Source organism: Rhinolophus hipposideros (assembly GCF_964194185.1).
Source record: "Rhinolophus hipposideros genome assembly, chromosome: 10".
In the NCBI taxonomy this organism is placed as follows: Eukaryota; Metazoa; Chordata; class Mammalia; order Chiroptera; family Rhinolophidae; genus Rhinolophus; species Rhinolophus hipposideros.
Window position 1 is genome coordinate 75657262 of NC_138056.1, and position 24205 is coordinate 75681466.

At 33.6% G+C, this 24205-nt stretch overlaps 1 protein-coding gene across 3 annotated transcripts in view; it reads left to right on the top strand.

The window, feature by feature from the left end:
- Window positions 1-24205, top strand: part of CUL5 (cullin 5) — an 88565-nt gene that overhangs the window by 42028 nt on the left and 22332 nt on the right. For all 3 annotated transcript variants that reach the window (XM_081063542.1, XM_081063543.1, XM_081063544.1), the window contains 8 exons: window positions 304-480; window positions 2598-2739; window positions 4132-4277; window positions 4360-4440; window positions 13371-13464; window positions 14849-14979; window positions 15216-15323; window positions 17795-17859. In XM_081063542.1, the coding sequence (XP_080919668.1) occupies window positions 304-480; window positions 2598-2739; window positions 4132-4277; window positions 4360-4440; window positions 13371-13464; window positions 14849-14979; window positions 15216-15323; window positions 17795-17859 (944 nt within the window). The remainder of the gene's footprint in view (window positions 1-303; window positions 481-2597; window positions 2740-4131; window positions 4278-4359; window positions 4441-13370; window positions 13465-14848; window positions 14980-15215; window positions 15324-17794; window positions 17860-24205) is intronic.

Here is a 24205-nt window from a genome sequence, read left to right on the forward strand (position 1 = left end):
AGGTGGGGAAAAGAGGAGTTGGAGGGGAGGAAAAGAAGGTGATAGTTAACAGATGCAGGGTTTCTATTAATTGAGATATAACTGACAACATTTTATTAGTTTTAGGTGTACAACAATGGTTTGATATGTGTATGTATTGTGAAATAATCACAATAAGTCTATGTGAACATATTTTAATTTCTTTTGGGTATAATACAGTTTTTACAGTAAATAAAATATTTAAAGTTTATAGCATGAATATGTTTTAGTATTCTTTTAAAAGCATCTGTATTTATTTCAAACTGGTACAATTCTTTTTTTCAGCGAGTACTGAGCCATCAAGATGATACAGCTTTGCTGAAAGCGTATATTGTTGAATGGCGAAAATTCTTTACACAATGTGATATTTTACCGAAGCCTTTTTGTCAACTAGAGATTACTTTAATGGGTAAACAGGGCAGCAATAAAAAATCAAATGTAGAAGACAGTATTGTTCGTAAGGTATGTCAGTTTTCCCATTTTTTCCTAATATTTTTCAGAAAGCTGGTGATTTAAAAACTTTTGAAAGTAATTTAGATTTTAAATGGGTTTTTCTACTTCACATATAAATTTCTTTTCAGCTCTTGCTGGATTTTATTGAGTAATAATTAATTTTCTTTCATCCATTTTTAGCTTCAATTCTTTCATCTCTTTATGTGGTTTTAATCTGTAGATCTGTGTCTTCAAACATTACTTTCTTTGTTTTTCCTTTTTACTTTCTCCTTTTTCTATTTTTTATCTTCAATATTTTATTTCTGTATTCTTTCTTTGTACTTTTACCTTCCTATAAACTAATTACTTTTATTGTGTTTCAAAAATCTCTCATTTTATTAGGTTAACTTCTGGTATCTTTGTGTTTAATTTGTGTCTAAACTACTGTCATCTTGATAGTTTTTTGCTTGATTCTAATTATTAAAATTCAGTATGTACTGTGTTTATTTTCATATTTTGCATAGTTTCTAGTTTAAAGCTCTTCGCTCAGTAACAACTCATGATTTAATGGAAAAAGCTCAGGTCTGAAATTAGAGTCCAAGGTTTCCCTTTCAACTCTTCATCAATAATGACCTAACTTCTCTGTCCTCATTTATCATATATTTTCCTACTTGTGAGAATCAAATTGAACCACAGATTTGAAAACGAAAAAATGCCATTTGAACTTGAAACAACTCATTACTTGCTGTTATGGTTTTAGCAACAAACTCAGACATTCAGATATTCAAATAGTGACCTGGGCATTATTGCCCCAGCCTTAAAATTTGTACTAATGCTGACAGGTTACTGTACATTTAGATACCCAATGGTTCTTCAGTGGTAGAAATAATTGCAATGTGAGAAATTACCTCACCCCCCAAAAGAAAAACGTCTGGGTGCTTTTTAAGTTGCAGTTCCATGATTTTATCCTCTCTTGTTTTTCTGTTATTCCTTTAATTTTTACCACCCTTTAATTTTTACCACTACCTGTTGATTGGGGTAATCAGCATCATTTAATGATTAAGAGTATACCGGAGATGCCAAAAAAAATGTATACAACTGGACACCGGTCAGTGTTGCTCAAGCAGTAGTTCACCGTAATCAGAAGTGTCTGGACGCTGATGGGAACCATTTTGAGCACCTCTTGTAATTACAGAAGTCAAACACGACTTCTTTCGTTATCGGTATATATGTTGAGTATTACAATTTTAATAGAGTTTTCCCTTCCTTAAAATGTGTATACATTTTTTTGGCACCCTCTGTAGCTTCTTGGACTACAGTAGTTGGATGCAAGTTCCAGTATTGCCACGTATGAGCTGTGTGAGTTTGGAAAAGTTAGCTTTCCTGTCTGTGCCCCAGCTTCCACATATCTAAAAGGGAGATAATAGTACCTATATCTAGGTTGTAAGGATTAAATGAGTTATATGTGAAAAGTACTTAGGGCAGTGCTAGGAACACGGTGAATGTTACATAACTGTTCTACTTGTTATTATTGATGCTGCTGCTATTGTTACTAATGTATTTCCTGTAGCTGACCAAGTTACTTAGAGTGGTAATACATACTCGTGAATATGTATATACATTATCATTTCATCATTTAAATGGAAAATATCTGTAAGATGGATTTATATACATATTTTTAAGATCCAGTATCAAATAGATTATTTGTTATGTCATATAACAAATAGACAAACAAAAAGACATATTTGTTATGTCTTTGCACAAACATAAGTGCACGTGAGCATTCCAGACACATTCCACTAGTTTTGAAATTGAACCTTTGAATTATAGAGGAGGTAACATTTTCCATGTACTACCATATTTAATTTTTACAACAACCACTTGAAATTTGTACTATCATTTTCATTAGTTTCTGTAAATAAGTAACAGAGCTGGAATTTAAATTGTTATGTTTGATTTTGAAACACATGTTCTTCACAATTGTTTACCACATTTAAATATACTGCTTCCCTGAAGTATTCAAGTGAATGTAGGCCTAAGAAATTGATTTCATTTTTCAGTGTTTGTACTTAACATTTTTTGTTGTATATGTGGTACTTGGTATACTAATATTTGAAATTATTGCATATTTTGTTCTTTTTTCCTAGCTCATGCTTGATACATGGAATGAATCGATCTTTTCAAATATAAAAAATAGACTCCAAGATAGTGCAATGAAGCTGGTACATGCTGAAAGATTAGGAGAAGCTTTTGATTCTCAGCTGGTCATTGGAGTAAGAGAATCCTATGGTATGTTCTGAACTTACATGGTCATAATTTTCTTTTCATGCAAATTCTAAGACAGTAGAATAGTACTATCAAAGTTTATTAGCATATAGTCACATCAATTTGTAGATGCTTTTAAGAGTACATAAAAGGTACGAATTCTGCTTTAAGAAAACTACAAAAATTCATATTCATGTGGTTAATATTTTCTCCATCTCATTTCTTGGCTGGTGAATCTTTTTAGCAATTTCAATTAGAGAAATGTAAATTTGAATCCATAGCTTATGAAAGGTAACTGGTTTTGTTCTTACATTTTTAGGACAGAAGTTAATTACATGTGTACATTTCTTTCTCTGAACTTTTCCGTTTCTGATGACCTTCTCATTTGTTTATTCAATCAGATGTTATTTCCTCTAACTAGAATATTCTTCTTCCTCCCTTTTTATCTTCTAACTCATCCTCATCCTCTGTTTCCTTTGGAGGCCATCCCTAATTCTCAGACGAGGTTAGGTCCTCTCATAGTGCTTTGTAGTTCCTGTGCCTCCCTGTCATAATACTTTAGTGTAATTAACTGTGTTGTTGACACTGTGTCTTTACTGAATATGGAATGCCTGGCACAAAATCGATGTCGATAAGAATTTTTATATTCATGAACCTTTAGTTATCTTTGACTTGCTTTCTCAATTGCCTTCATGTTTCTTTAGGTATCAAGTCTAGATTTTCATTAGCCATGTCCCTGGAATATATTTTTATTTCAACTGCCACCAGATTAGACTTCTTTAAACTCTATTTCTGAATTTTGAAACAGTCTTCTTATAGTGATCATATTGCTATCATTTCACCCACATACTGTTCACAAGATTAATTTTCAGCTACTATTTTATGGGCACTTTTCTTATCCATTTAGTGGTACACCATGCTAAATTCTGATTACTTAGCCTGAGATTTGAGGCACTCCACAACCATTCCTAATTTACCATCTTACCTTATCTTCTATTAACTTTATAATCCACTCAGACAACCTAATCCTTATATCTTGACTTGGCCTTGTGCTTTTCTACTAAATATTTACTTGCTTTACTAATCTGTGTAAACCCTGGTTTATTCCTTAAGGCTCATTTCAAATTCCATTTCTTAGGTGAATGGTTTCTTGATGTAGTTAAAAGTCAGCATCTTTCTTACTCAAAATTAAAATAGTCCACATAATCTATACTGTTTGTCACTTTAATGCTTTGTACTGTTATCTTACATTTTTTATAGAGGAGATTTTTTGTCTTAGATGTTTCTTTGTTTTCTTGAGCATTGTCACAAACCCTTGCACATAATTGACTCCTCAGTATCTGTTATTTCATTTATTGTCCTCAAAATACTGATTTGAATCATAATTAGAGTAAAATTTTATTTTCTGTTTTTCAGTTAACCTTTGTTCTAATCCTGAGGATAAGCTTCAAATTTATAGGGACAATTTTGAGAAGGCATACTTGGATTCAACAGAGAGATTTTATAGAACACAGGCACCCTCGTATTTACAACAAAATGGTGTACAGAATTATATGAAATATGTAAGTCAGAACTTAGTATATGTGATAATTTGAGCTATTCTCTTGATGTTCTTAAAATGATTGCTATTTTGCTTCTGGACAGGCAGATGCTAAATTAAAAGAAGAAGAAAAACGAGCACTACGTTATTTAGAAACAAGACGAGAATGTAACTCTGTCGAAGCAGTAAGTAATTTTTTAATTGTTTATTTTATGGGATTATTTGACATACAGTAGCCCAGGGGTGGCAAATAAATATATAATGCAAGTAACTTTATTCATCTTTTCTCATGTCTGACCAACATTACTAATTGATTATAGTACTCTTTCCCAGTGAACCAAAGCACAGTTTTCAAAGGCATCTTACTCAGAAATCATTGTATTACAGACCTGACGTGGAAGATAAAATCTATTTGCCATCCCTGCTCTAGGCATTACTATATTTATTATTCTTAATTCCTAATCAGTCTCCTTTTCTTATGTGTTCTGCATATCTAAAGTAAACAATTTCAGTGACTTTCCTATGGCAAGAAAACTATACTCCCTAGAGATAGTTGGTTCTCACTATTCACAGTGATTGTGTTCTATAAAGTGGCTGTGAACACTGAATTAGTGAGTACCGACCATTACTATTAGAGGATATTTCTTCTCACGGGAGGATGTTTTCAAAGTTCATCTTGTTGTGAGATCAAATACTATTTGATAGGACAACATCAGTCTGTATATTATTTTATTTGTTTTATATTATTAAGTTCTTTGTTAAAAAACACAAACTGATCAGAGGTAGTAGCCATGCAACAGTAGCCCGGGTTTTTTCTTTTACATGGAAAATAACCTGTGTGCTTTAGTAAGGAAAACGTAGCAATAATTTTTCCTCTGGTTCCCTTCAGTCTTTGGAGCCTAGGACGTAAATTTAGATTTACATTTAAAGAAGTAACATTTCAGTTCACCTACAACAAAGTAATTTTCTTTTTTGTTGTTTTATGTTTCTTTTCTTTTTTTCACTTTTCTTTTGCATCTTCCATCTTGAATGTGGTAGTCATGTTTATTCTTTTTGTTCAGGAGTCAGGTTGGGTTGGGCCTTTTTTCCCCATGTTTTTGTTTTGCTTTGTGTTGCTTTTCATAATGTGCAGTACATTTCCTCTTTCAAAGATTAATATAACTTTGATATTGGCCAGAAAAGGGGGCTAATTTAGTGGTTGTTGATAGAAGTTCTCTGTAGAAATTTAAAGCCAGGTTTGCGCTCCTTTCAGTAGCAGTGGGGGCAGTTGAATGTTAAACAAGTGTGCCATGCTCAGTTATCCCTCAGAAAGATTAATCTAGTGACAGTGTGAAAGTTTAATTGGAGTGGGGAAGAGCTGGAAATAGGAAGTAGGAGATTTTTGCAGTGATTCAAGCACATATTAGGAGTACCAAGAAGGATTACAATAATGGGAATGCAAAGGATAGGGTAGAGAGAGAAAGACTTCCAGAGGTAGAACAGTGTCTCATATGGATGGCGGTAGATATTGGAGAGAATTGAGTCGATAATGTTTCTGAGTTTTCGGCTTGGGAGAATTGTACTGCTACAGAGAGATCAAGTATATAAGCTGAGTGATTTTAGAATTTAAAAATAAGTTTTTGTTTTGTTATTTTTCAACAAGTATGTAATTCTGAGAATTATCACAAAGTGAACATACTCATGAAATCATCAGAAAAAAAGAATTAACAGCAATTCAGAAACCTTCTATCATAACCCCCCACAAGGATAATTAAACATCTTTTTCTTCAAAGCTTGTCACTTTCCTACCTTAACAAAGATTAATATTAATCAGTGACTCCTGTATAGTTTATACATCAGAAGAGACATCAAGCAACAAAACTGTAGAATTAATTATGACACTGGGAATTTAAGGCTTAATGCAGATGCATTTCTATATTATACACCTTACTGAGCTAAGGCCATTATATACATAATATTTATTATACATTTGTAATACACAGTTTTTGTTTCCAAAAAGAATCAGGCGTTAAAATGAAGTATGTTGTAATGGAAAGAACGGTAAACAAAAAAAAATCACCAAATTCTGGGTTCTAATTTAATATGAATAAAATGTAAACACTATTATTTGAATACTTAGTAAGAAACAAATCACTTTCCAAACTAAAACTGTTCAAAACAGATTTACTGTCCTAAATTCTCTTAGGGGAATTATAAGCCATTGAAACGTGCTATGCTGTATCTTTTTGTTTTTATTAAATGTATTGGGGTGACAATGGTTAGTAAAATTACACAGGTTTCAAGTGTACAGTTGTATAGTACATCATCTATCACAACTATCTTAATGCTTTAGTCTGTACTTATCTGTTACTTACCTTACCTATTTAGTCTGTACTTACCTATTAATAAGGCTATACTTATTAATGGAGGAAAATTACATATCAGTTCATAGGGAGCTATATAATAACACACACCTGAATTTAAGATTAAAATATGTACGTTTTTGGCACTTGAATTTTCCTCTGAAAATTAACAAATTATTATGGTTTATCAATTACCGTCTTTGAATTTAGTTAGTATGAGTCAGTCTTAATCTTAAACCTGGTTGGTGTTCAGTATATGCAGGAGAACGAGTTTCTGGACCTTTAATAGAGCATATCTCACCTAGGTAGTACCCAGTTGTGAGGCGAGGCCTTATAAAGGTCAGATGTACATTTCAAGTAATGTTCATATAGTGCTTAGCAGCTTACTGAAAACTTTAGTTGTCTATAAGAGTTTTATTTCATTCTTTAGGGTATTCCAAGCATCTGATTATATCATTTGCAAATGATGATGCTTCTTCCTCTCTAATGTTAACATCTCCTCTTTCCTTCAATGGACTAAATCCACCTATACGTAAATGGTTAATTTTAGAAAAATGTTAACATTGGGGATCCTTGTTGTCTTCCAGTCTTTGATGGGAATGCTTCTAAATTTTCACCATTAAGCATGGTGCTGTTTTTTGGCCTGATGATTGCATTTTATTGTGTTAAGAGAGTATTCACTTATTCTTCCTTTATTAAAGAGTATTATCAGGCCTGTGTTTCTACTTTTAATTACAGGAGAGCAACTTAGCCCCACTCAGATCCAGTCATATACACAATTCTAATAAGCTTGGTTGCCATTGGCGGGCCTGTAGCAGAGAGCAGCACTATATTAGTAAAACCAAGTAAGAGGTTTCAGAGCTATGCTGCCGAAGAGGCAATATTGACAGCAAAAAGTGATACATAACAGTAAGAAAAGAGTGAGGAAAAAACTTGAAACCAAAATAACTTTTTTCTATGGCTGTTAGTATTTTAGGTAATAGTCCAACATACCTTGGTAATCCCTCAGGGCAATTAGGATTTATTATGCACCTAAAATCTGTTAGGCCTTGTGGATGTTGGGGATAGGGGGACAGATCTGGTCCCTGTCTTCAGAGCGACACTGGAATAAAATGCATTGTTCGTATAACAGAGCAATGGAATAGAGAGGGAATCGATGATGGCAAGCCTTCATCTCGTCACAGTAATTAGGGCACTGATAGGAAGGCAGTGTATTACAGTGGTTAGGGCATACTATTGGAACTAGATGGGGATTTGAATTCCATTGTCGTCATTTTACCAGCTATTGGCCCTTTGGCAAGTTAGTCAACCTCTATAATCCTTGTTTTCTCCACTGTAAAATGGGATAATACCCACTTATGTTGTCAGAGTTTAACGAAATACTATATAGAAAACATTTAAGTACTGTGCATGGCATGATCGTTTTACTGTTAGGGCTCTGGTTTGGAGAAAGTTGCTTACTGATTCTAAGACAGGTAGGAACTAATTTGCTGCCTCTACAAAACATTGATAAAACTGAATTAGAACCTGGTCTCAGGTCATAAATTATTAACTTTAAAGTACGTACTTGTTAACCTTTAATATTCAGTATTAAGGGTGGTATCCAAAATGTCAAGGTGAATTGGCCTGACTCTTCATTGTTCCGTGTAAAGAGTCACTTGTGTAACTAATTTAGAAATGAAACAAGTATCACTGGTTATAATGGTTAAACAAGCAAACAACAACAACAACAAAACTAAACCAAGCTGGAAAGGCCAAGAGAAATGAATTTTTGAAATAACCTACCACACATGGAATGAATTAATTCTTGAATACATTACAGATGTGCATACATGGTTAACGAGCTAGCTGATAATGATAAAGTAGAATCTGAAAAAGGAGAAATCTAGGATAATTTTTAGTTCAACTTCTATTTTATAGCTGAGACAAAGCACATTATTACTTACACAGAATTAAACAATTAACGAAACCAGAACTGTTCTTGTTGCTTTTTACTAAACTTCAGTGATGTAGAACTAATTGTTCAAGTTGAATATAAATAAAAGTAGACTACTCCATCACTTAGCCTCCCTATCCCACCTTTCATCTTCATAGACCTATGCATTCATTCATGCAACAGATACTGAGTGCCCACTGTGTTTTATGTCAGGCATCATCTTTGAAGAGTTTTGCTATAGAGGAAGGTAAAACATCAAGCACATTGATAGTTAAAGTGTTTCACCTTGCAGACCTCTGGGGAGAGATTGCTATGGATTGATTTAGACGTTGTGCTCATCTCAGGCAAAATACAGCATATGGCAAAAAGTTTTTTTCTTCACGGAAGCTAGCAAAAGGAGACAGAAAGGGAATACAAGGTGAGACAGATGGTTTATCACTATCCTTTCCATTCAAGATGTATTTTTCAAATAACAAGAAGATATTTAGAGTTGACTGTATGTAGTACTTTGGTAAATGATGGGGAAGAAATACAAAACAGGAATAAGGTGGTCTCTGCCCTCAAAGAATTGACCCTCTCATTAAGACGACTCATTTGAAGTGAGAGAACTCTTATCAAGCAATCTCCCTTTCTTCTTTTTACTTACATAAAATCATTGTCTAAAGGATTTGTCAACACACAGGGATCTATATCAGTTATTATTTTTTTGAAAAAATACAAACTGTTATGAAAGTTTTCAAGTATTTACAAAAGTAGAGAAAATAGTATAATGAGCCCAACCCACCATACCTGCCCCCAAATTTAACAATGACCATCATTTTGTCATACTAGCTTGGTTGTTCCCTTTTTCTTTTCTTCCTCCCTCCTTCCTTTCCTTCTTTTCTTTTTTCCCTAACATTTTAAAAGAAATGACATCATGCATTTATACCCTAAATCTTTCTATATTATAACATTTTTAAGGCCTGTTTCTATTTCATCATATATATATATATATATATATATATATATATATAATATTATATACCTAATCAATCTGCTAATGTTGGGCATTTTAATTATTATTCATTATTATTATAGTTTATTTCTTATAAATTATACTTCCTGGAACATCCTTATATGCTTATATCTTTTTAACATTTTTGTGCATACATCTTACTCACTCACATGTGGCATTCCCTTGGAATGGAATTTCCTGCAAGTGAGATTGCTGAAGCAAAGGGTATGCACCTTTTGCAAATTGCTACATAACACCAAACTGATTTTCAGAAATGTGGTAGTAATTCTTACTCCCATCGGCAGTGTCCCTGTTTAATCTTTGTTGAGCTGCGTTTTGTCAGTCTATTAATTTGGCCAATCTACTAGTATAATAGAGTTTTAAAGACTTTTTTTTAATGGTTATGCATAAATTATAAATGAGGCTGGGCATCTTTATTCTTAATTTGGACTATTTGTATTTCTTCTTTTGTGTGTTCAGGTTAATCTTTTGTAAACACTTTCATTATTTTACTTCTTTATTGAAAAACCATAGTATCATTATTTCCCATCTCTGATTTTTAAAGACCCTCATGCTTTGGTCCTATCCTATTTTTCTTACTTAATACTGCCCTATAAGAGTCATTCTACTTCAATAAAGAGTATTTTCTCATTCTATTGATTTTTTTTCTCAGATTTATTTCTGAGTAACGTTTTACCTTTCTTGCTGTTTTATTTACTAGTTTTCTTTTATTCTGCCTATTACAATCCTGCAGATTCCTCATAGCCCGCTGTGCAACAGAATTGTCTCACATTCTCTAGCTGTCATCAGTTTCCTCTTGATATCCCACTGTACCTATTTATTGTTTCTGCCACTTGATTTAATAGCATATTACAGACTGCTTTGTTGTGTTTGTTATTTATCAAGCACCAACCATGAATGGTTGCTTGAATACATAGCTATGGACAGAACAGTCTCTGTCCTTATGAAGTTTATAATGTGGATTTATTTCCACTTCTTTGCTTTATTGGTCAGTTTGAACTTTTTTTTTTAATTTTACTGGGGTATATTGGGGAACAGTGTGTTTCTCCAGGGCCTATCAGCTCCAAGTCGTTGTCCTTCAATCTAGTTGTGGAGGGCGCAGCTCAGCTCCAAGTCCAGTCGCAGCTTTCAATCTTCAGTTGCAGGGAGCGCAGCCCACCATCCCATGTGGGAATTGAACCTGCAACCTTGTTGTTGGGAGCTCACACTCTAATGAACTGAGCCATCTGGCCGCCCCTCTGGAAGCTGAGCAGCAGCTCGTTGTCTTCAGTCTAGTTGTGGAGGGCTAAGCTAACTGGCCCATGTGGAAATCGAACAGGCAACCAAACAGGGCTCCCGCTCTAACCAACTGAGCCATCCGGCTACCATGAACTTCTTTTCATATACGTCTGTTATATATAAAATATGCACACATTTTTAGGTATACAATTATATGGTTCCAACTGGATTGTAATAAAATCATTGATGGTATAAACCTGTTTTATACTTCTCTATTCCTTACAACACTTAACTCAGTTCTGAGCATGTAGCCATTACTAAGTATAATCTTGCTCTGTTAATGTAGTAATGAAAGTTGTAGGCTGTGGAGTCATATTACCAGGCCTCATATTACAGCTCAAGACCTTATGAAGTAACTGTACAACATTTGCAAGTTACTTAGCCTCTCTAAGCTTGTTTTCTCCTATGTTAAATATCTGCTTCATAAGGTTTTCATGTGGGTTAAATGACAGAATGTGTGTAAAGCATTTAGCACAATGCTTGGTACAGAGTAAGTGCTCATTAAAAGATAACTGTTATTATAATGAGTTGTTAATGCTCTCAAGCTAGAAACTGTTTCAACAACCTTTTATGTCCCTAACTCCTTTCATCTAAGCAATTAGACCAAATTCTGAAGTTTACTTCAATTGTCTTGTTATATTAGCCTCTCCTTTTAATCTCATTGTAACCTGCAATAAGAAATACATTTTATGTTGTGGCTTAGTATATGCTATGTTTGTTTTCACATACTTGAAACAAAAGTTTTATGAAATAATATTGTTATTACTTGTGATGCACTCTGATTTTCGTTGTTGTTCTATGTTATTTTAAAAAGCTTATACAGCCATTAAAACTGATTTCACAACCATTTGAAAAACACTGGTCTAGATTTTTGGAATCTGCAAAATTTGGACTACTACTGAACTGGTTATGTTCAAATATAAATTATCGATGAAATATAAAACAGAGATGAAGTGACAGGGTCTTTGAGCTTATTTCAATTGAACTTTCTCTTTCTTCTCTATTAGCGCTACTTAAATTTACCTATTGTCTGGTTTTGCTGATGAAGGTGGGAGTGTTTAGTTGTGCACATTCCACGTATAGAATGGTATAGAATGAGATTACTCAAAAATTGGGGCAGAGCTTCGCACTTTGGCAGGGCAGAAACTTCTCAACCACTTCGTATGCTTCATGTGTGTATTGTTTTTCTTAGGACAGAAATTGACATACGTCGATTTTAAAGTCATTAGCATTTCTGAAGAGGTCCATGAAAAAAATCTTTTCAGTATGTAAAACTTTTAATAATTTTGAAAGTAGAAAAAAATAGTGTAATGAATCTCCATTACTTAAATTCAGCTGTGGTAATTATCAACATTATGTCCATTCCAAGAGGAATTTTTAACAAAACTTGTAAGGTACACATAATTCCCTTTCTTAATATAGATGATCTGTTTCTCAGAAGAGATGTATCACCTTTAGTGTACCTTGCTTTAGTCCTCACAGTTCATTCATTTTATTTGTAAATAACAATGTGACACAAGGGAGCAGGGGTGGGATAGAGTGGATTTTCCTGAGGGCCAGGGATTTTCCTGAGGGCCAGGAAGAACACTGGCCATCTTACCTGGAACACTTCAACAGTCTCATTGCCAGTGCCCCCACTATGACTCAGTACCATCTACCTTGCTGCCATTAGACCGATCTTTTAAAAATGTTTCGGAGGAAGTAGAAGCTCATCACATGTATTCTCTGTTTAAAGCCTTTGATTCTTCCTTCCCTACCCCATTCATAATCTGGCTCTAGCCTACCTTTGTAGCTTTCTCTTCTACTATCTGTCTCTTCCTTACCCCATTCAGTGTCTCGTTATTCCTAGAATACTCAATTTATTTGAAGGACTTGCACTTATTTTTCCAGATCCAACTTAAGTTTCATCTTGTGGGTGACAACTTTTTAACTACCCTGAAAGAAGTACATAATTCCTTTGATTATTTGTGTGTGTGTGTGTGTGTGTGTGTGTGTGTTGCCACTTAACTGAGTTGTATTTATTAGTTTATGTTTGCCTCCCTCCTCCCCCTTAGACAGTGATCTCTTCCAAAGCAGGGCTTACATTTTATTCTTCTCAGTCTCCTAACCACTTCTTTGGTGCGCATACATAGTAGGCATCTAATGATGTTTTATTGAATGAATGTATGAATAATTTCAGAATTTTAGGCTCTAATTTAAACACAGGTTCTCTCCAGAAGAGTTTGTCAAAGTTTATTTTTTTATTTTGTTTTATATATGTGTCATTTTTTTCCTCTCCCCTCCTTTGGGGACTTTTATTAAAACTTCTAAAGAGAATCTAAGTTCTACAGCCTTTTCATTGGGGGAAATACACTTTGGTAAACTAGTGTAGAATCTCTTCAATATTCCTGTAGTAAAGGTAAGTAAAATCTACTTTTAGTATACTTAACTTGTTTCTGTTCTTGAAAAATATAGTTTTATGCAGCTATAAAGCAAAATGGAGTGGAATAAATTTGTGCTTATTTGTGCTTTTAATAGCCTTGACCAGTTTTTCATATATTTCAGCTCATGGAATGCTGTGTAAATGCCCTGGTGACGTCCTTTAAAGAGACAATCTTAGCAGAGTGCCAAGGCATGATCAAGAGAAATGAAACTGAAAGTAGGTAAAACATCACTTAAAGTTCTCATAAGCTTTAAGAGGGTATCTTTGAAGCAGATCGCTTTTAATAAATTGCTGTTAGATCATTCTTTTATACATAGGTGCATTTGTTACAGTAAACTGTGCTTAAAGAAAATGATAAAATATTCAACACAGTTAGAAGCACTGTAAACAAGATCATAAACTTCTATTTTAAGTAATTCATCCCACTTAGGTATCAAATGTGTGCATGCATGTGTATTTGTGAATTTCAGTTTGTTCTCCGAAGGAGGATTCTGCTTTTACAGGCTAATTTAAATGGTAAACTTATGGTATCGGATAGAACTAGGTATCTGACTTTTGTGTGGAACCTCACAGCAAATAGTTTTAGAAAACAATAAAACACTCCATGTTCATCTTCATCCCTCTCCCCCAAAATATTTTACAATTTAACATTTTGAAAGTGATTTATCTATAACTTAAATGTTTTCTTAATAAAGATGTATTTGGGTGGCTAATAAGTACATTGCAACCCACACTGTAAATTACTCATATCCCTAACTACCTGAAGATAAACCACTTTTAACATTTTGATGTATTACTATCCAGGTTTCATTTTGTACAATTGCAAGGTCCTGTTTAATCTTTAGTTGCATATAAAGTATGTATTTTAATTCACTTAAGTTCATACACTTTTTACAAGTAATTTTGTAGTAACAAGCAAGCTGTTCATTGGCATAAATGAAATACTTGAATTTCTATATGCCAGGCTAAGTAGAGTTATATATGATCCATGTTGGACTACCTTCAAAAGGATTTATTTAGTAGTAACCATTTCTGTGAGGTAAGATTTTTGTGAAGGTCAGTTAAATGGTATAACATGAGAAAGTGCTTTTTGAGCAGTGAAAAATTCTTTGTGAATACAGTTTTATATTATCTCTAATATACTTTTTTAAAATAATCATTACTCTCAAAATCTGATGACATGATTGTTTTGCCCCATAATGATGTGGCCTTGTGTTGTAATATAAATATTGCGTCTACTTCATGAAATGTACTAATATTTTAATAAATTTTTGTACTTCTTAGAATAAAAAAATATTCCATTGCATTCAAGGTCAAATGATTCATGTTTTAAAAAAGAGTTGAGTTTTGCAGTGTATGATCACTTGTAATTAAGAGTTTCTTTTAAAAATACTTTTTGTTGGATTGAGAAGGTGGCTCAGGAAGTGATAGTACTTATAACAACTCCTGAACTAATTGTACCCACAAAATACTATCAACTTCCACCTAATATTTCTCCAAAGTCTTTCTATCATAGGCATTCTAGACTCATGATACAAATCAATGAGAAAATTTGTTCTGATGGATGAAATGATTGCATGAGTGTGTTCTATCCTTTCAGAATTACACTTAATGTTTTCATTGATGGACAAAGTTCCTAATGGGATAGAGCCAATGCTGAAAGACTTGGAAGAACATATCATTAGTGCTGGCCTGGCAGATATGGTAGCAGCTGCTGAAACAATTACTACAGTAAGTTTTCCACAATGGCAATGATAGATGTATAACAATGGAGGTTTGGGTATTTCAAATAGTAATGATGACAAAACAGTGATGTTGGAATACCTTTTAATTTTAAAGAAAAAATTTTTTGGAAAATTCCCCAAATTTTAAAGCTATAGTGTTTTGCTAAAATTATGTTTATGTTTTCTCACTTTTTAATATTCTTTTATTTTTAAAAACTCAAATATAAAACATTTTATTTTTAGGACTCTGAGAAATATGTTGAGCAGTTACTTACACTATTTAATAGATTTAGTAAACTCGTCAAAGAAGCGTTTCAAGATGATCCACGATTTCTTACTGCAAGAGATAAGGTAGATATTCCTATATATTAACACTACTGTTATAATTTACTTTTAATAGGAAATTTGCATCATTATGTTATTAAATTACAAACCAAAAAACCTAGCAATTCTGATTTTTCATCAATGGAGGACAGCCATATTTTTTATATTTGGTTTGTTATGTTTTTGTAAGCATTGGGTAGGCTTGTGAACTATAATTTAGCCAGAAAGTTGCTCTATTCCTCATTTTTCCCAGAACGTTTTTCTGTTTTCTCATATTACTGATTATTGAATTCCTATTCATCTTTCCTTTATGACCCAGCTCAAAGTACCTATCTCCTAGAACTTCCTTAGTACCATTCCTCTCCCCACTTTCTAGCCCAAGCAGAGTTGAGTCCTCTGTCCTCCCCTAGGACTTCTGTGAGAGTTCTGTTACACTTATCCTTGCTTCCCACACCCTTTTCTCCCATCCTCACTAGTAGGGGATAATGATAATGAAAGACAGTGTTGTCCTTAGACTTGTATCTTTTTAAATATCATAATCCCATTACTAGAAATTACCATTAGTGGTTTTCTCCCTTCAACTACTTTTCTTTACTTTCCCAAGTTAGTTTCTTTTTTCTATGACTCTAAAAAGACTATCAGCTTCTTCCAGTAGGTTTTTTTTCCTCACTGTTTTTCTGTTTTTAGATAGCTAGATAGACAGACAGACAGTAGGAAAGGGGTTAAAGGAGGTAATGAGGTGATTTGAAATATTAAATTGAATAGCCTGCAAAGGCTTCATTGAGGTGACAATCGAATCAAGATTGAAGGTGATTAGGAATAAGTCCCGTGGCTATCTGAGGGGAGAGTGTTCCAGCCAGAGGGGGCAGCAGATGCAATGGCTCTAAGGCAGGAATATACTTACCATGTTCCAGGAACAAAGGAAGAGGCCCTGTAGCCAGAGTGGATTGAGTAAGGGGGAAAATTGTAAGAAATGAAGTCAAAGGGGTGACAGGAAGCCAGGTCATGTGAGACTCCATAAGCCATGGCAGAGAGTTTGGTGTTTACTCTGAGTAGCGTGGAAAGTCATTGAAAGGTTTTGAACAGAACGGCCAGACCTGACTTACATTTTGACAGCATAACCTGGCTGCTGGGAAAAGAATAGATTGAAGGGGGCAAGAGAAGAAGCAAGACTATCAGTTAACATACTTAGCAATTCAATTAAGTAATGATGGAAGCTTGGCCCAGTACACTAATAGATAGAGGTAGTCAAAAGTAGTTGAATGCTGATTGCATTATAAAAATAGACTATACAGGATTTGGTAATGGATCAGATGTGGAATGTGTTCGAGACCAGTTAAGGATAACACTCAGATCTTTGTTCTGATCAATTTAGAAGCATGTGCTTGCTGAGATGGGATAGAAGCACGTTTAAAGAAGAGAGACTTTTTGCAGAGACCCTGGGAACTCAGTTGTAGACAAGTTAACTTTGAAATGTTTACTGAGCATCTGTGTAGCAAAGTCAAGTCTGGAGTTTAAAGGAAGAAATTGTCCTAAAAAAATAAATTTGGGAGCTTCAGCATATAGATGGTATTTAAAGCACTGGCACTGACTATGATCACCAAGGTAATGAGTGAGGATAGAAAAGAGAAGAGATCCAAGCACTGGCCTGGGGCATTCTAAATTTTGTTATCAGGATGATGAGGAACAATCTTTCAGGAGGGGAGAGGAGAATGAGTGGCATGACCAGGAAAGTATGGTGGAAGGGGGAAAAGCACTTTCAGGAAGAGGGCATGCTGTGCTGTTTTACAGTGCTGCTGATAAGTCACATAAGACGGGGATTCGTCACTGTCTTCAGCAACATGGAGGTTGGGAGTGACTTTGACAAAAACGATTAGGCAGAGTAGTGGTGTGAAAGCCCGGTAAAAATGGTTTCCAATAAGAAATGGCAGTAGAGAAATGGGAGAGAGTAAGGTAGTTCCTCCAGGAGTTTAACTTAGAGACAGAGAGAGAAATGGGGCAGTAGCTGAAGATGGCCAAAGACAGGAGAGAATTTTTAAGATTTAAAGAATAATATGTTTGTATGCTGAGGCTACAGGAACAATGGAGAGGGAAAAAGTTGGTGATGCAAGAGGAATAAACAGGAATTCTGATTATTAAAGTTTTTTCAGTGAAATAGGAAAGTACATTATCAGCTGAGACTGTACATGGAGGAGGAAATATTGCAGGTTTGAAGAAAACAGAGATAGTATAAAAATGTTTTCTAGGATAATGTGTGGATGAGAGAAAATGGTATGACTGTCAGGCAGCATTAAGACCCCACTTAAGAATAATGATAATCATACATGATAGAGTATGCTAAAATTAATGACTTGAAAAATTCTATTTAATGTCAAATATACCATTAAAAATAAAAACTCATTTATATTTTTATGTATTTTTGGAATTGTAACAATTTATTTAATTATTTTAAATATCAAAAAGAATGTTCATATTTTATTTTAAATTATTATTTGCAGGCATATAAAGCAGTTGTTAATGATGCTACCATATTTAAACTTGAATTACCTTTGAAGCAGAAAGGGTAAGTTTTTTAAAAAGGATACATTTAGAATCTTAAATTTTTTGGAGTGTTATTGGATATGCAAAGGTGTCCTATTTTCCTAATCCTATTAGTTTTGTTTTCTTGTTTTTTGTTTTACTTTTATGATTTTTGCAGCCTTTGATTATTAAAAACTCTGTCTTGATTTTAAAATTTATATTATCGCCATTTATAACCAAAACAAATGTTGACTTTATTTTCTTAACTAGAAAAAAAATTTTTTCCTTAATCTTTTACAATCTCTCATTGTTTTTTCCACTTCGTTTGTCACTGAAGTTATTACCTGTAATGCATAGAATAGACTCAATTTACCATAAGGATACGAAATGGAAATCAATTTTAATGTAAACTTTTATTTACCATTTTAAAAAATGGATCTCTCATTAGTAGGATGAATTTATCTGTACTAATACATATAGAAAAATCTGAAAATCAAGATTTAATGAAATAGTAAATCTGAGCTAGTAATGCTTCACAGTAGTGCTAAGTAGTACTAAGTAGCACTAAAGGTTAATTGGAAAAATATTTGGATGTAATTTCTAGCTGAGAATTGTTTCATATAAAACAAATTTTATATATAATGCTGAAATATTTGAAAGAAGCATTTTTTAAGGAAAAGTTCACAGTTTTTAAATTTTATTTTAATTATTTTTAGTTGTTTTTTTAAAGCTATGTAAGTTATTGGAGTGATATTACAGTGGAAGACAAGTGGATCATACAGTATTTACTTTTTGACATACTTTAGAAGGGCATTTATTGTGCTCTCTATAAATTGCAAACTATATGAAACGTAACACTGCATCTTAGAGATCTCTTCATATTAATACATAGAGGTTTTCCTCATTCTCCACTGCCCCAATATTAATGAAAATTTTCAGACTTACAGCAAAGTTACTCTATTGCTTTATCAAGTATGTATATCTATATAGATCCATCAGTCAACTTTTTAAATACTGTATTTTGCCGTGTATAATGCACACTTTTTTTGCCCAAATTTGTAAAGGAAAAATAAGGATGCTCATTATACATGGGTAGTACTAACTCGGTATCTATATAAATGTTTTTGATTCTTTTATTTATGCTTATGAGTTAAAAGTGTGACTCTGGAAATCAATAATGATATCCGTGTATTATATATAAAATAATACCTTGGCATACGATAATCGGTTTTGTTGAACTTGCGGTGACAAAGAGTTGTTGGCCTTCTATGATGTGTAAGTATCGTGAATTTGTTACCAGTACATAAAATTTTTTTGTACCTTGTATCTGTTCTTCTGTTTTATAATTATTTGTTACATAAAATTTCTAGTACCATAATATGTTAAAAAATAAATGTGAAATTTCCTTTATAATACAAAAAACTAAGTACCTAAATATCAACAAATAAAATTTGAATTAAAAAATTAAAACGAAAGATTTTTTTTCCCTTGAAAGTTTGGGCCAAAAACGTGGGTGCACATTATACAGGGGAGCACATTATACACAGCAAACTACGGTACATTTCAAAAGAAGTTTCAGGCATAAATAACGTTTACTCCCTAAATAGTTCAGCATGCAATCATAAATTGAATTCGGTGTTTATGTTTTGAAATAAAATTTTCCTATAGTCATATACATAAAACTTACATCTACAGTTTTATGAGATTTCACAAATGCCTACACCTCTCTTAAGATATATACGGTATCTTCATCATCCTTGGGTTACCTCATGCCCATTCTCAGTCAGTCCCACCTCCACTTCCACCTCCTTCCAGAGGCAGCTGTTATTCTGATTATTTCAACACAGATTAGTTTTGCTTGATCTAGGACTTCATATAAATGGAATTATGGAATATGTCCTTTTTTGTGCAAAGCTTTCAGTTCAGCATTGTGGTCTTAAGCTTCATGTTTTTGCATATCACAGTGGTTTATTTTCCAAAGTGGTGTACTGTTCTGCACTCCCACCAACAAAGTATGAAAGGACCTCATTCTTGCCCATGTTTAGTATTGTCATTTTAATGTTAGTCGTTCTGGATATAAGTAGTGATACCTCATTGTATGTAGTTTTAATTCTCATTTTCCTCGTGACTGTTCATGTTCATCACTTTTTCATGTATTTTTCGCATTCTTGTATCTTCTTTTATAAAGTATTCAAATCTTTGGCCTGTTTTTTGTTTTTTTTTTTACCATTGGGTTCTTTTTATTAGTGAACTATTAAGAGCCCTTACATATTCTGTCTACTGGTCCTTTGTAAGATGCTTTTCTTTTCTGTTTTTTGCTTCCTGTGTTTTATCTAGAAAATCTTCATCTACCTCTGCTCTTAGGTCATGAAGATGATCTTTTGTTTTCTTCTAGAAACTTTATAAATTTGCATTTCACATTTAAGTCTAATATTCGTCTTAATGTTTGTGTATAGTGTAAGTTATGGTGTAAATTTTGGTTGTTTGTTGATTTGTTTGTTTTCCATATGAATAGCAAGTGGTTTTATCACCGTTTGTTGGAACTACTTTCCATTCCCTACTGAATGGGTGTTGACTTTTATTGAATGCTTTTTCTGTGTTGAAATGATTGTAAGTTTTCCTTATTCTCTTGATTTGGTGAAATACATTGTTTGTTTGCTTGCTTGTTTGTTTTAAACATTTAACCCAGTTTGAATTCCTGGGATAAACTCTGCTTGGTCATGATGTATTGTTCTTTCTATATATTCCTAAATTCAATTCACTAATGTTTTCTTAAATTATTTTTCATTTATGTTCATGAAGGAATTATCTCTTCCTTTCTGGTCTTTGTACTTTGTACAGTTTTCATCTTTGTGATGTTTTTGACATTTTCTGGTATCAGGATTATGCTACTGTCATAATAAGGATTGAGAGCTATTCCCTCTTTTGTGTGTTCTAAAAGAATTAGTGTGATTGGTATTAACTTCTTCCTTACATGATTGATAGAATTCATAAGTAAAACCATCTGGGCCTGGAGTTTTCTTTTTCTTTCTTTTTTTTAATTAAAGTTTATTGGGGTGACAATTGTTAGTAAAGTTACATAGATTTCAGGTGTACAATTCTGTATTACATCATCTGTAAATCCCATTGTGTGTTCACCACCTAGAGTCAGTTCTCCTTCCGTCACTATATATTTGATCCTCTTTACCCTCATCTACCACCCCCCTCCGCCCTTACCCTCTGGTAACCACTATTGTCTGTGTCTATGAATTTTTGTTTCTCATTTGTTTGTCTTGTTCTTTTGTTGTTTTTGGTTCATATACCACATGTCAGTGAAATTATAGGGTTCTCTGCTTTTTCTGTCTTATTTCGCTTAGCATTATAATCTCAAGATCCATCCAAGTTGTCACAAATGGTCCAATTTCATCTTTTCTTACCACCGAATAGTATTCCATTGTGTATATATACCACAACTTTTTTATCCATTCATCTATAGAAGGACATTTTAAAAATAAAGCTGCAACGAACATTGGAGCACACATGTCTTTATGGATAAATGTTTTCAGATTTTTTGGGTAGATACCCAGGAGAGGGATTGCTGGGTCATGTGGTAATTCTATTCGTAATTTTTTGAGGAACCTCCACACTGCCTTCCAGAACGGCTGCACCAGTCTGCATTCCCACCAACAGTGTATGAGGGCTCCTTTTTCTCCACAGCCTCTCCAACACTTGTTACTGTTTGTCTTGTTGATGATAGTCATTCTAACTGGGGTGAGGTGATATCTCATTGTGATTTTTATTTGCATTTCTTTGATGATTAGTGATGTTGAGCATTTTTTCATATGTCTATTTGTCATTTGTATGTCCTCTTTGGAGAAATGTCTCTTCAGGTCCTCTGCCCATTTTTCAATTGTGTTGTTTCTTTTTTTGTCATTGAGTTTCATGAGTTCCTTGTATATTTTGGATATTAACCCCTTATCAGAGGCACTGTTTGCAAAAATCTTCTCCCATTCAGTTGGTTGCCTCTTTATTTTGTGCATGGTTTCTTTTGCTGTGCAGAAGCTTTTAAGTTTGATATCGTCCCATTCATTTAATTTAGCTCTTACTTCCCTTGCCTTTGGAGTCAAATTCATAAAACGCTCTTTGAACCCAAGGCCCATTAGTTTAGTACCTATGTTTTCTTCTATGCATTTTATTTTTTCAGGTCTTATGCTTAAGTCTTTGATCCATTTTGAATTAATTTTGGTGCATGGTGACAGCAGTCCAGTTTCATTCTTTTGCACGTGGCTTTGCAATTCTCCCAGCACCATTTATTGAAGAGGCTGTTTTTTTTCCATTGTGTTTTTTGTTTCTTTGTCAAAAATTATCTGTCCATATTTATGTGGTTTTATTTCTGGGTTCTCAATTCTATTCCATTGGTCTATGTGTCTGTTTTTCTGCCAATACCATGCTTTTTTGATTATTGTTGCCCTGTAGTACAAGCTAAAGTCAGGGAGTGTGATACCTCCAGTATTGTTCTGTTTTCTTAAGATTGCTTTGGCTATTCGGGGTCTTTTGTGGTTCCAAACAAATCTGATGATTTTTTTGTTCTATTTCTTTAAAAAATGCTATTGAGATTTTGATGGGGATTGCATTAAATCTGTATATTTGCTTTGGGTAATTAACTATGTTGATTTTTCCAATCCATGAGCACGGAATGTGTTTCCATTTCTTTGTGTCTTCTTCAATTTCTGTTAAAAATGTCTTGTAGTTTTCAGCACATAGGCCTTCACATTCTTGGTTAAGTTTATTCCTAGGTATTTTATTCTTTTTGCTGCAGTTGCAAAAGGAATTGTGTGGTTTTTTTTTTTACTTCTTTTTCTGAGATTTCATTGTTAGTATATAGGAATGCAATGGACTTTTGTACATTGATTTTGTAGCTGGTAATTTTATTGTATTCGTTGATAGTTTCTAATAGCTTTTTGGTGGAGTCTTTATATAGCATCATGTTATCTGCAAAGAGTGACAATTTAACTTCTTCATTCCCAATTTGGATGCCTTTTATGTCTTTCTCTTGCCCAATTGCTCTGGTGAGTACTTCCAACACTATGTTGAAAAGCAGAAGTGATAGAGGACAGCCCTGTCGTGTTCCTGAACATAGAGCAAAGGGCTTAAGTTTTTCACCATTAATTATGATATTAGCTGAGCACCGGTTTGTCATATGTGGCCTTTATTATGTTAAGGTATTTTCTTTCTATACCTATTTTATTAAGTGTTTTAATAATAAATGGATGTTGTATCTTGTCGAATGCTTTTTCTGCATCAATCGATATAATCATGTGACTTTTGTCCTTTATTTTGTTTATGTGATGTTATCACATTGATGGATTTGCGTATGTCGAACCATCCTTGTGCCCCTGGGATGAAACCCAATTGGTCGTGATGAATAATCTTTTCAGTGCATCGTTGTATTCGATTTGCTAGAATTTTGTTTAGGATTTTTGCATCTGTATTCATCAGAGATACTGGTCTGTAGTTCTCTTTTTTTGTGTTGTCCTTACCAGGTTTTGGTATCAGGGAAATGTTGGCCTCATTAAATGAGTTAGGGAGTACTGTCTCTTCTTCAATTTTATGGAAGAGTTTGAGCAGGATTGGTATTAGATCCTCTTTGAAGGTTTGGTAGAATTCACTGGTGAAGCCATCTGGTCCAGGACTTTTGATTTTGGGAAGGTTTTGGATGACTGATTCAGTTTCGTTACTGGTGATCGGTCTGTTTAGATTTTCCAGTTTTTCATGGTTCAGCCTAGGAAGACTATATGTTTCTAAGAACTTGTCCATTTCTTCTAGGTTATCAAATTTGGTGGCATATAGTCCTTCATAGTATTCTTCGGTGATCCTTTGTATTTCTGTGGTGTCTGTGATAACTTCCCCTTTTCATTTCTGATTTTGTTTATTAGTATCTTCTCTCTTTTTATCTTAGTGAGCCTAGTGAAGGGTTTGTCAATTTTGTTTATCTTTCCAAAGAACCAGCTCTTTGTTACATTAATTTTTTCTATTGTCTTTTTGTTTTCTATTTCATTTAGTTCTGCTCTGATTTTTATTATTTCCTTTCTTCTCCTGACCTTGGGTTTCATTTGTTCTTCTTTTTCTAGTTGTTTAAGGTGTGACGTGAGGTTATTTATTTCAGATTTTTCTTGTTTCTTGAGATAGGCCTGTAATGATACAAATTTCCCTCTTCAAACTGCTTTCGCTGCATCCTAAAAATTTTGGTAGGATGTATTTTCATTCTCATTTGTTTCTATGTATCTTTTGATCTCTCCTCTAATTTCTTCTTGGACCCGGTCGTTCTTTAAAAGTATGTTGTTTAATCTTCGTTTATTTGTGTTTTTTCTGCTTTCTTTTTGCAGTTGATATCCAATTTCAAAGCCTTG